At 52.0% G+C, this 13,538-nt stretch overlaps 1 protein-coding gene across 3 annotated transcripts in view; it reads right to left on the reverse strand.

Annotated features, from left to right (window-relative positions):
- Pcsk6 (proprotein convertase subtilisin/kexin type 6) overlaps positions 1-11,688 on the reverse strand; it is a 191,113-nt gene extending 179,425 nt beyond the window's left edge. Inside the window, exon 1 of one of the 3 annotated variants that reach the window (XR_007973956.1) lies at positions 11,116-11,688. Coding sequence is in view for 2 of the 3 variants with exons in the window: in XM_052161235.1 (XP_052017195.1) it covers positions 11,116-11,388 (273 nt within the window). In the remaining variant the exon portion in view is untranslated. The remainder of the gene's footprint in view (positions 1-11,115) is intronic. The other 2 variants (XM_052161235.1, XM_052161242.1) reach the window with 2 other exon arrangements.
- Positions 11,689-13,538: the final 1,850 nt, after the last annotated feature.

The raw sequence follows: 13,538 nt of genomic DNA on the forward strand, positions 1-13,538 counted from the left end.
GTATACTAGCTTAGAAAGGGTTTACACTAGGCTGGGGAGGATACACAAGAAACCTTCCCTGCCCTTGAAATCCACAGATCCAAGGGGCTGGGGTGTGGCTCAGTGGTAGAGTGCTTGCCTAGCAGGTGTAAGGCCCGGGGGTTTGATCCCAGGCAATGCAGGTCTGCCTTCATTCCTGCATAGATAAGCCTTAGGTGCAGGCTCAGGTCCAGAGGCCTGATAAGAAGGGAGGATCCCAAGTATGAGGCACCCTCACTTAGCAGGACCACAAAGGCACCTTCCCAGGACGCCGCCCTTCCTCCAGCACCTTCCGGCCGGCACTGCAACCCTCTGCTCTCAGCTGCTCCGAAAACCTGACTCAAGCCCCCACTGCCTGGTATAGCCTCTTTGTACCTTTCCCAACAAGGCTGGCACTGCCAGGGTAGGGCCTACCCAGGCTGCCAAGCTGTTGAGCTGCCATCCACTGAGCTGTAGTCATTTACTCAACCTCTCTGGAGGTCAATTTGCTCGTCTGTCTAGTGAAGCTAATGCCAGGAATGTAGGACCTGCTGAAAGCTGATGGAGACAGTGATGGTGGGAGTGGCATGCACAGCTAAGTCGCCATACAATCACACCTGAGACACAGTGAGATCAGGATCCAGGCTGTCCCTTCAAAGCCCAAGACTTTCACTAAAGACCCACACTGAGGCCTGGAGCAGGCCAGACTCTTTCTCTGCCATCCTTCCTGCCCTCAGACCGTTATTCCTTCCACCTCCACTTCCTGGTCCTGCTGCAATCGTCCTGTTCTTTGTCCACTTAGGAGCAAAGGGTTCACCCTTACTTTGAGACATGGACTCTGGACACCGCCAGATGTATTGGCTCTGCCCCTCGGCCTTGATTTTTAAGTTCCTGCAGGTAATCCTCAAATTGGGAAGCAAGACCCAGTCCTGGAGAACAAGCTACCCAACAGCAAGGTGCCAAGAGATGCCACTGGATAGAAACCTGTAGTACTAGCCAGGCGGTGGTGGCGCAAGCCTGTAATCCCAGCACTCTGGGAGGCAGAGGCAGGCGGATTTCTGAGTTCAAGGCCAGCCTGGTCTACTGAGTGAGTTCCAGGACAGCCAGGGCTATACAGAGAAACCCTGTCTCAAAAAAAAAACCAAATCCAAAAAAAAAAAAGAAAGAAACCTGTAGTACTGTCCTCGGCAGTTACAAACCTGGAAGTCAACAGAAGGTGTGAAAATAAAGTTAGCATTTTCCCTCATTCACACTCTTGGGATCATTTACCCAGTGAGCAGAATCAAGAAACCGCCCATCCTGGAATTAGGGGAACAAATGTAAAGGCTTCAATATTTACTGGGCCTTCTGTGTGCCAGGAAGCAGGCTAGAACCTGAGGAGGCATGGGTATGATTAAGATACTACTAAACCATGCTGTAGTCCAGGGAGAAGATGGGCCCTTCTTCCACCCTGTAAGCAGTAGACAGGTTGATGAGGGGCTCTGGGTAGGTCACGTGGAAAGAGGTTGTGAGAAATAACAAACAGCAGGGGTAAAGAAAGAATGCGGGTAACGTTGTTTCCAGGACATCAAAGTTCTGCCACTGCTGGAGCGAGGGGCTCAGGAGGCAGAAGGCCCTCGCTGGGGCCGTGTGTCATGCTACATGGGAGCCTCTGACACTTTGAAAGTAAAGACGGGGAATGTGGAGCCTGTGGCTCCAAAGAACCTTCCGGTTGGTGATGGAGGTCAAGGCTGAGAAGGGAGTCAGGGAAGGCCACCAGGCGGCTATTGGGTGTTAGCTGCGCTTAAGCCTGGGGCTGGCTCGGGCTATGGCTGCTGGCTTAGGGGGTGGGGAGTGAGAGGCAACTGGAGGCTAGCTGGCAGGGATTGTGGAGTGGCTGCTAATACCAGGGAAGGGGAAAATCCAAGGAGATACCCTGGTTTCTGTCCTGGAGGGCAGGGAAAGAGACAAGGTGGACAAAGAGGAGGCTTGGGTGTAGGGAGCCCCAGGGAGCTCTGGAAAGGGCCCTGAATTACACAATAGTACCCTACACACACACACACACACACACACACACACACACACAGCTGGTAACTAGTGTCTCACCATGATGACTGGAAACCAGAGGGAGAAAGTTTGGAAATGTGGGTTCCTTCACAAACACAGGGGATTTGTTTATCCTGCGGCAGGAGTGGCCTGGCTGGCCATTGAGAAGTTGGCCCTAGTCGACAAGGGCTCTGTGACTGCTGCTGATGGCCGGTGGCAGAAATTCAAGAGTCCCCAAGAGGGTCCAAGACTGACAGTGATGGTCCCTTCCTGGCCCAGTTCAGGAGGGTGCATGTGTAGCACACCACTGCAGGGCAGCAAATCTGGCTGGACCTCAGGGCACTGCAGGGCCCTGCGGGGTGCGGCTTGTTTGTGCCCAAGCGGCCAAAGGGGAGACAATGAGACTATTTCTTCCCTTCTGCGGTGCCACCATCTCGACACTGAGGGCATTGATGGACTGGTTACTATGGGAACCCAAGGCTGCTGATCCCATCCCACGGAGTGTGAAGCTCCTAACAGCTGATGGCTATTCATCCTGGTTCCCTGCAGGACCAGACAGCGGCCGTGCACCCATCACTGTCTTCAGAATCCTCAAAGCAGAGGCACTAGCACACCAGGAAGATGCAGGGTCCGATGGACCAGTGAGATGGGAGGCAGGCCTGGCAGGACCCCAGGCACTGACTGCCAGGGCACGCGGGGCTCTCAGCTCAGTGTGGCGCTGACCCGACCCAGAAACAAAGGGCAGGGTCACAGGAGGGTGTCCTTATGCATATGCACACGGGGCTTGGTGAATTTGAAAAACAAGGGATTAAAATTTAAAAAGCAGTGAGGAGAGATGTTCAATAACACAAGGGCAGAGGCCTGACCTGCTCCAACCTCAGGGCTCACAACCTGTACAAGAACTCGCTTCCATGAGCGCACATCCATGCTCGGCCCTGCTGAGGCTTCTCAAGTCACAGACTCCAAACTGACCTCGAAGGAAGAACAGCCAGGGGGACCAACTCCAGACTTACCAGAAAGCCCGGAATCTAAGTGGCAGACAAGCCAGCAGGCCGTAAATATCAGAGACAATGACAGTGATGAGGAGTCCAGAAGACAGATATGTTCTCTGGGCAGCGGAACTCAGGAGAGAGCTGCTGACAGAGGGGCCGAGCTGGGAAGGATGAGGAATCAGCAGGATAAGATGAGGTCCACTCTAGACTGACCAGGGAGGCATAAGGGAGCCCAGGGGAAGCATGAGAATGAAGAAAGAGATTTGGAAGTGTGCAGATGGAACTGGGGTGCCAGGTGGTGGTGGGGCAGAGGCATTGCAGTAGCCTGGCGGGCAGGCAAGTGGGCTGGGGGGACCTGACCTGGGCTGCACAGTGACAGGAGGAACAGGGGACCTCAGAGCAGGAGCTATGGGGCTGGTTAGACAACAGGTATCAGCAACTGGAGCCAGAGGCAGCCCCCAGGCTGAGCCACCAGAGGGGAAGGTCCCTGTAGGAAACGGGGACACAAGAGAGTGTGTAGTACAGCAGAGTGTGTCCAGGTGATAACGTACAATTAGTGTCTGAGTGTAGCACCTTAGCACTGGAGGCACTAAGTTTAGTTTTTTAAAAATACATAGAGAGATGTAAGTTTCAGTGCTAAGGAGAAGTCCTCGAGAGAACATGTCAGGAAGCACAGTGCATATGCAGTACGGGAGAGCCAGGTGGAAGGGAGGGGAAACACGACTGTGGCTTCATTAGTCAACTGTTTACTTCATCAGGAACAGGAAGGCTTTCCCTTGACCTAGAAACGGGGACAGGGTCACCTGCCAAAGGGGACGAACGTGGAAAGTCAGCCACTGAGTATAGGTTTAGGCCCAGGTCCGTCAATCAAGGGTTTGTCAGACTCAAATACCTCATGGCCAGGAAGTGACATCTCCCTACAGAGCTGGCGTAAGGTTCCCCAAGCCCGGGCACCCACACAAGAAGCATCAGTCAGCGTGAGGACATGCCAGGGCTTCTCATGACCCAAGGTCACAGTCCAGCCTTGACAGCCAGGAGGAAGACAGGCCTTGGGAACAGGTGCATGGGAGTTCTTCAGTGTGCGGGTCCTGGGAGGACTTGGGCTAGGCTGAGGAGGGCTCAAAAATTAGTTTAAACAAAAAAGTCTGAAAAAAAAAAAAAGTCTGTGCAGAGGCTCCAAGGCCCAAGCAAGCTTGGGATATTCCCAGGACAGCAGGGGTTTGCTAGACACTGGAAAACAGTTTCTGTCCAGACGCTGTGTGGCCCGCTATGGCCACCCAAAATGCAAGGCACACTGAGGTCTCAGTGTCTGCGGGCTCCCTTGCCCCGCCCAGGTCTACTGCTGTGTTTCTGATGTGCTTGCTGACGTCTGCCTGGGAAACACTCGAACAGTTCCAGTGGGCCGGTCAGCTGACTAGACACACAGGCCTCATTCCACGTCTGCCTTTGGACACTGCCATTCGGGGTCTTCTGTTCCACACAGATCTGTTCCAGATCAGCTCTGCTCACTGCTCTCCGCCTCAGTCCCAGTGAGTCAGAAGGGCAAGCTAATCAATCAAAGCCCTGAGGACACAGATGCCCACTGAGACAATTCCACCTAAGCCTCCAAATGCCAATCTTGTCTGGGTCCCCAGTGCACATCCAGGACCTCTCCCCAGCCAGCTGTGCATAACAGGAAGACAGCCTCTGACAAAAAAAGCAGTCCTTCAGAACTAGGTCACAAATGATTGGCACTGCGGGTTTTGCCTTGTCCCCATCAAGTCCCCAGTGCTTCAGCTGGAACAAGTTCTGGCTCACTATCGAAATACCTGGTTAAGACCTCAGCTGGCTCTTCCTTGTGAGAACAAGTTGTCCACAGCGCAACCATCTTCCTCTGCTGACAAATGGATTCCACAGGCTTACCTGAAATTCTAGGCCAGGGATGGCCTGCTCGCCAGCTATTTTAAGGATGACTATTTAGGGCAAGTTCAAAATCATTTAAGGCTTTTAGATCTTTTAGGGCCCTGGCAGCCAGCCTGTTCTTTTATGTTCAAACTTAGAACTAACAAATTAGCTCAATACCCCAGGCAAAGCAAAAACACGAAGGAAGCACGGTGTCAGAGTGCCACCCTCCAGATAAACATCACTTCCAAGAGCTGCACATGCCTGGCTGCAGTCAGGAGCGCGAGCAGGGTTGTGCTTCCTGCCCGGCCCATAAACAACGTGCCTTGTCTAGGAATCACCGGTATTGGGTATTGAAGGTAAGCGACTACATGGGCTGTAATGAGGGACCTTCTGCTAAGAGAGAAAACGAGGGAGAAAGGAGTGTGGTAGAGGAGACTGACTGGCAGTGGCTGGGACTCAGGGTGTTCTATGCTTGGTGCCTTTCTGTCCAAAGAGCCCGTGACCTATGGCCAGGCTTTCTGTAAGTCACTATCTCCTTGACAAGTGGTTTTAAAGTGAGAGCTTCTTAACCCAGGCCCAAAGGCACCTTGGGTACCCATGGAGGTGTTCCAGGAAGTTCAAGAACACCGTGGCATGTGTTTTACCCCTTTAAGGTTTTACGTGTCGATGTATGTGCCAACATGGATGCATGTCCATACGCGTGCTACAGGCACACACGCAGAATCGTATGTAATGTACTCTGACTTGAAGAAAAATGTGAAATGCCTGAATACGTAATTCATACATAAGCCAGATACAATTTTCTTTTAAAGCACTTGTTCTTCATTACCTGCAGGAGAAGCTTCTAGAATCCCCACAGATACTGCAAACAAGGATGGTAGCCTCCCCATACAAATGATAGGGTATTTGTACAGAGCACCCTTCCTCACACGTTAGAGCATCACTAGATTACCTATGCCCCCCCAATCCCCTGTGGGCCTGGGCATGGCATTGCCCCACATTGCTTAGGAAGAACGAAAGCACACGGTGTCCACGTCTGACACCGAAGCATTGCTTCCTGAGTAGTTTAGCCCAGTACAGTCAGAGGACACACAGTCACAGAGGACATACAGTCAGAGGACATATCTGTGCACCTTGAGAACTAGTAAAGGCGGTGGAGAGACCCCTTGGCATTAAGAGTACTGCTTGCCTCTCAGAGGACCAGGGTTCAGGTCCCAGCACCCACAAGGTGTTTCAAAGACCTGTAACTCCAGTTCTAAGGGATCAGACACCCTCCTCCTTCCGACCTCCATGAGCACCATGCACATATGTGTCCCATATGCATTTACGCAGGCAAAACACTCACAAACATAAAGATAATAAATCTTTTTTAAAAATTAAAAAAAATGAAAGAAGCTGTAAGTGTTTCCCCTTTCTAGAAACTACTGCAAACTGAAAATCGAAGGGGCTCCTTGCAGCCTAGGCTTCTAAATGTTTGCTATACACATGCTCGCCCATCAATAATATGCTATGCTTTGGTTTTAAAGGCTCCCATGAATATTGTGCCTCTGAAGCTGCCTTTTAAAACTCAGTGCTTATTGAACTAGGCACATATGTATCTTCCTCATGCCTGTAACCACTGTCTAGTATTCCACGGTGTGAGTTTTGTGATTCACCTTTTCACTCTTCCTCTGGTGGATGTTTAGGCTGCTTTTCCCTTCATTTACGAAATAAGTCTTAGTGGGCAATCTCCTCTTAGCCTCCTTATTCATACATCAAGTTTCTTGGGTACGGTAAGCCTTGTGATACAGTAGCTAGTGCAGCTTGTCTTACCATAGCACCAAAATGCTCTGTAAAGTGGGTGCCAATTTCAACCAGTAGCAACAAGAGGTCTCCAGGAGCCACAACCCTGCCAAAGCTTGACACTGACACTGTCCGGGGCCTGCCAATTAGATAGGTGTGAGACTGAGTCTTGCTGCTGCCTTAGGGTGACTCCCAGCCAGGCTAAGCATCTTCTCTTTATTGGACATTCGGTGTCCTCTGTTCACACACATCTCTGCTTTTCTGCTGAGCATTTATCTGTTTTCTCATTAATTTAATTTTTCTGTTATCATCTCTAACTACTTTTCCTAGTCTGCTGCTTTCTTAACATTCTGAGAGGACTGCCCTTCGTACAGAATATTTATTTTGACTTGCCAACCTCTTCCTTTTGCACCAGTCTGATATTTATGAGCCCTAATATTTACTAAAATTTTTAATTAAAAATAAAAAGTCAGGGCTGGAGAGATGGTTCAGTGGTTAAGAGCATCGACTGTTCTTCCAAAGGTCATGAGTTCAAATCCCAGCAACCAAATGGTGGCTCACAACCATCCTTAATGAGATCTGATGCTCTCTTCTGGTATGTCTGAAGACAGCTACAGTATACGTACATATAATAAATAAATCTTTAAAAAATAAAATAAAATAAAAAGTCAGGCTAAGGGAAACTTCAGACTACCAGAATGAGAAGTAAAACCTCTGGGCAGGCATGTCCTGAGAGCCAGATTGCAGAAGCAAGTGGCTGCTTCTTTATATTTCTAGACCAAGAACTTTAAAATAGTTACTACTATCCCATTTGTAAATCCCAAATTCAAATCTATTTTGTTTAACACATCCCCTCCTTTCCTGGTGCCATAAGGGTAGGCCATTATACTGTTGGAAGAGTCTTACACGCACTCAGATCTTTAATCCGGTCTAGAATTTAACATATGTATAGTGTGGGCTAAGAGTCTAATTGTTTCTCCATGTGGACAGTCAGTTCTTCCAGAACCACTTATTAACTAAATGACCCATCTTTCCTCATCTATCTGTAGCTCCTCGGTTGGCACGCACAGGCTCCCACGCACCCTTGGCTTTGAGTCCATTCCACAGATGGGTGGGACATCACTGGACCAGTGCCAGCCTGCTGTGATCCCAACGCCCCTCCTGGCTCTTCTTTTCCAAACTTGGATTCTTGGGCCTCACTATACCGTATGAACTCTCTAGTTCATTTGTGGAGTCCACAGACAGTTCAACCCCATGGGGATTTATGAGATTACAGTGCATTCATGGACTCAGTGGAGGGCAAATAGTTTTATGGGGGTGGGGGGAAGCTGTGGACCAGGGGTAGAGCATCAGCACCTCCCGTTCCATGGCTCCCCTAAATGAAAACATTTTACCACTTTTCCATCCATTCTCCCCTTAAATGACTCATCCCTAAGCATCTTACAGCTTTGACGCTGAAGTGAACTCCAGTCACTCCCGTCTTCTATCTGCCGAGTACACACACACAGGCGGTCACAGGTGTGTCAACTCTCTCAGGAGTTCTGACACTAATCTCTAGGTTCCCTTCCTCTATCCACATAGTTGTCAATGACAGAATTTGACCCTTCCTAATTTTCACTCTTTTAAAACTATCGTTTCATTTATTTACTTTGTATGTGTTCAGATGTGCACACATAAGTGCACATACATATAAATGCAGCATACGTGTGGGAATCAGAGGACAACTCCTTCCACCATGTGGGTCCCACAAATTGAGTTCAGATCATGAGACTTGACAGCAATCCCTTCACTCACTGAGCCATCTCACTGGTCCATGACTTTTATGTTTTGCTAAAAATCAAACTTGTTGCAATATCTGAAATGATGCCTAAGTGAGAGAAATGGTGGCTAGCTTGTCTTAGATGCATTTTTTTTTTTTTAGTGGACAAGGACAGAACCTGTATCACACTGAAAAAGAGCCATAATTTGAAAAGGGTTAATAATCGCTACCCTGAGCTACCTGTGGATCACGTGAAATAAACCAAATCAGGTTATCAATTGTATAAAAATAAAACAGTCAAGCAGGAATGTCAGAGCACAGCCAGAAAGACGGACAAGAAAACCAAGGCTGTGTGACTCAGGCAGGTACAGAACAGAGAGCTCTAATTGCCTATTAAAGGTTTAGAAGAAACAGTCACACAAAGGCCGTCTCTGAGGCGAGAAGGCAGCAAGAGACAAAGCAGTTATCATAATGGCAGGGGTGACACATGGTTACCGTGTGAACACCAAACTGCTCCCTCCCTTGACCCCTCCACCCCATGCACTCATCTATTAAAACAAAACTGAAAACATCTACATCTTATTCGTGAGTCACAAATTCTCCTGCTTCAGAATGGCAGTAAGATTTTGAAAGAGCTCTTACTGAGTAGGTAGAGGTTGGTGCACTCCAGCCCTTTCCCACATTAGTCCCACTAAGAGGGGAGGGTGGGAGGGGGCGTGTGGGGGAGAGGGGGGGAGCTGGTTTGGGAATGAAGAGTAAATAAGGCTTTCCCTGGAGACAACTCCTACCCCCAAACCAGTTATCTTGCAGCTCAAAAATGTCCCCATCGAATCCCTACCAGACAGAGCAAGGCCTACCAAGCTGAGTGACAGACTGTGTGGAGTCTGGCTGCACTGTTCAGAGAGACATTTGGGGCCACCCAAGAACATCACAGCATGCCTAAAAAAGCCTTCTCACCCACAGGCAGAATCCGGAGCTCCGGAGCAGCAGCTTGGGGAGATGCAGCGGCTTCAAAGGCTACCAAGCACATCCAGGAGGTGAGCAAGGCTATTGCCCCCTTGCATTGTAGAGCAGAGTTCTTCACCTCTCTCCTCACTTAATTACAGGGACCCGAATCCCGGGCACTTTGTAATTTACCACCCAGTTTAAGAAGCACTTGTAGTTGAGACAAATTGCTGGGCCGCCGGGACAGAGCAAGGAAGAGTGGCAGGAGCTGGGAGTCCTAATCAAACAGGAGAGCTTTCCTCAGCCTAGACAATCAGCCCTGGAGCTTTGACAGCTACAGACAGCAGCGAAGCCAGAACGACCCAAAGGCAAAAATCTTAGTTCTTTGGATGTTTGAAGACACAAAAGCTGATTCTTTCCTTTTGGATAAACTCTGACCTGGAACTTCACAGAGCAGAATTTCCCCTCCCAGGAGGCCTTCCACCTCACAGTAAGTGTGAGCGAAATGTCATTTTGATCATGACCAAGTACACATTACTGGCTTCTGTCACAGATAATGATGAAACTAAATTTAACACTGCCTGCTACTGTCGTTTGAATTATAAGACCACGCTCCCTTTATTCCACTTGATTCTCCAGAGTGCGTACTTTGTGGTCTCGGTTAAGGTGCTGAGAGCTCTCCTGGTGGGACTGCACATCTGAACGTGCTGAGGCGCCTCCGCAGGCCATAAACCGGAATCAGCGCGCCCCATTGCCCCTCTGCGGGGCTGCAATAGGAAAAGGCGCCCTGCGTTGGCAGTTTTTGGGAGCTGCGCGGACTTAGTGCCCTACCTTGGCTTCTCTTAGTATAAATGACAGCCAACTTATACCACCAGGGGTGAGAGAAAGGGCATTCCAAGAGTAGCGCCTTGCTTCGGAACACTAGCGGCTCATCTCAACCACCTCAGGCAGTACAAAGTCACTATCCCCACGGATGACCGAGTCAAGAAGTGACATGTCCAAGGTCATGCAGCTAGTGGGCAGACAGCTGCCTTTCCAGCTGCATCCAGAGCCCCAAAGCAAAGCAAAGCAATCCCTGTCTTTGCCCCGAGAGGTTTTTAAGTGCAGAGTTCAGCCTACAACCAACCGCGCTGGGTCCTGCTTGTTCCCTGACCCAAACCTGACTTCTGGGTACAGGCACCTGCGCACCACGCAGAGGGAAAGCCAGTCTCGGAGTTGACCGGGTCGTGCTCACGTCGCCCAACCAGCTCCTGACTGCCTTGGCGCGCGCACCGGAGCCCAGAGCCCCGGGCGACCCGTCTACGGCAGAGTGGCCCAAGAGACGGAGCTAGGGCTCGGAGGCCACGGGGAATTGGGTAGACGCTAATGATGGTGCGGGTGGGCAGAGCACAGCGACCCCTTAGGCGCCCACTCGAGCGCGGCTGGGCAGGTGTAGGCGCCCGACCCAGGCTTCCGAGACCACACTTCCGAGTGCGAATGCTCGGCGACACCGCCTGGGGACCCACGGCCTCGGGCCTTCCCGCGTAACCGTCCACTCAAGCCACCACGTCCTCCCCGCCGAGTGTCCCACCGCCCTCCCAGCGAGTCCCAGCAGGGAGCCCCCGCCGTCCCCAGCGGTGCGGGTCGCCTTCCTACCCCGCGCCGCTGGTCCCGGGCTTGGCAAGGCGCCCCCTCGCGCGTGGCCGCCGGAGACCGGGAAAGTTTGGGGCGCACGGGGCCGGCCGTACTCACCTGGCCCAAGTTGAGGTAGCCGTGCGCCGCAGCCACGCGGTCCGCCGCGCCGGGGCCGCCCAGCACTTGCACTGCCCAGTGGTTGGTGTAGACGGGGCGCGGCGGCGGCAGCGCGGAGCAGGCGGCGGGCAGCGCGAGCAGAAGAAGCCAACGCCAGGGGGGCGGCGCGAGCGGCGGGAGTCCGTGCCGGCCGGCGGCCCCTGCGCCCCGCGCGACATCGGCGGCCCGGGGCGGCGGCCGGGGCCCGGGCGCTGGCGGCGCGCGCGGAGGCATGGCAGCGGCAGGCTCGCGCGGCGCCCGAGCGGCGAGTGCGCCGGGGGGTGGGGAGCCGCCTTTTAAAGCCGCTCCTCGCCGGGGAAGCGCCGCCGCCGCGGGCGGGAGCCGGGGAGGAGGAGGCCGCCGCGGCGCGTTCCCGCCCGCGCGGCCCGGTGGCGCCCCTGGGCCCGCGCTCGTGCGGCAGTCTCCGGGCCCGCCAGCAGCCGGGGGCCGGCGCAGGGGAGGCTCGAGACTTCGGGTCTCTCGGGACACGGCGCAGCCAGTAGTGGCAGCCTCGGCTCGGCGCGTTCTGCTAGAAGCCGGGAGGGCTCTGGGCATCCCACGTGAGTTCCCCATATCCCGGAGGAGTTGACTTAGAGCGGCACCTTCCTACCGGTTGCGCCCCTGGAGGCTGAACTCACCTGCTGGGGTCCCCAAGGCTAGACAGCCTTGCTCAACTTAGCTGTGGCAGTGAATGTGCAAATGTGCAGGATCTTCTGGGGGAAAGGATGCCAGGAAAACACTGGGGTGTCCCAGGACCTGGCCTGACCTCGCCTGACCTCAAGACCACATTGAATGGGCAAAGGGCATGTGGTGAGCTTAGCTGGAGTCCACGAGGGTACTGGGGAACGCAGCGTCCAAGGCTGTGCAGGTAACTCCTTAGCTGACCACTTAGCATTTGTGTGATCTTGGGCCCCTTTATGTCCTTGCTGGGCCCTTAAGATGAGGATAACAATAGCATCTATCCGTTCAGGCTGTTTTGAGGATGTCAGCTCTTCCCTTGCAATCAGCTGAAAGTGATGTTTGTTTTGATGAGCCCAGGGCCTGCCACGTGCTTGGTATTCACTACACTCTTAAAAGCACCCACTGAGCTAGGACCAGTCAGTGGGAATGTGAGTTGAATCACCCTCGGGAACAGCCTGGAGAACTGGGGACACGTTCACACTGTGAAGAAGCAATGATGAGAGACTGAGATGACTGCAAGCCTCAGAGGACCCATTGGACCCAACTGACCCCATTCAGAAAGCAAACCTTCAGCCTGATTAATACAGGAGAGGAACCAGGAAATGAAATACAGCAAAACAGGCCAGAGAAGACCTTGAGTCAGGAAGGAAGCCACTTCACCAACACTCAGGTACCAAGAACACAGCTCAGGTACTGTATGGAATTCACTTGCCTGAAACTATAGTTGGGCAGATCAGACAGACAGACAAGCCAGGTGATACAGGAGAAAGAGGGCAGGTTCTACAGAGGGCCACCTGAAGTCCTTTCCAACATCCCTAATGAATGTAGAAGAAGGAGAGGATGCTTGGTGTGGTGCCCAGCCAGGACAAGCCAAATTCATGCTAACAGGGCTCCTGGTACAAGTACCTTTTGTCTGGCCTTGTTGTCCCTGGGCTACAGAAGTCAGCTCTCTGTGCAGTAACTCTAGACCCCCTCTTTGTGGCAGAATATGAGACCCTGGGACAAGGCCTGAGTGCTCTCTGGTCCCCTGCCTGACAGAAAGATCTGAGGCCATCACATGAAGTGGCCAGCCCTAGAGAACACTGCATATATGTTGGATAGAGACAGCATCCAGACCCTTCAGCCTGCCTCTGTTCAGTCAGACAGAGAAAACGTTCTGTTCCTTTCCAGCAATCCACCTGGACAACCAGAGTCCCCTTTCTGGCCATCGTGGGCCAACCTATTCTTGACTCATCCCAGATCCTGTGCTGTGTGCTTCAAGAGCATGGCCTGTGTGAAGATCCTACACGGTACACAGATTCTAAATGATGCGAAACACCTTGTACCTCCTTCCCAAGAGGGCACCCCTGTTACAGCAGTTATCTTGACAGGCCGAGATATGGGTTTTCCGTAATAATTTGGAAGATGAAGTGGTTCAGCCTACTGAACCAAGAGGAGGCTAAAATGTGTCTGAATTTTGGACTTGGAGGAGTCAGGATGCATTTTGTTAACAAGGCCGATCTGCTGGGACTAAACTCCCTGCTTGTTGTAGAAGTACCTGGGCCACAGCACGTCTGTAGGAAGGAAGACCAGCTTGCCAAAATGAACATCCTAAATCAAATTGTCGCCCGTGAGTTTCCAATTGATTTACTCAGTGACAGGATTAACTCAATCACAAAAGTCCCAGCCCTTTGAGTTGCGATAGGATCTGTAATAAAACTTGC

This window comes from Apodemus sylvaticus, chromosome 1 (assembly GCF_947179515.1).
Source record: "Apodemus sylvaticus chromosome 1, mApoSyl1.1, whole genome shotgun sequence".
Classification (NCBI taxonomy): Eukaryota; Metazoa; Chordata; class Mammalia; order Rodentia; family Muridae; genus Apodemus; species Apodemus sylvaticus.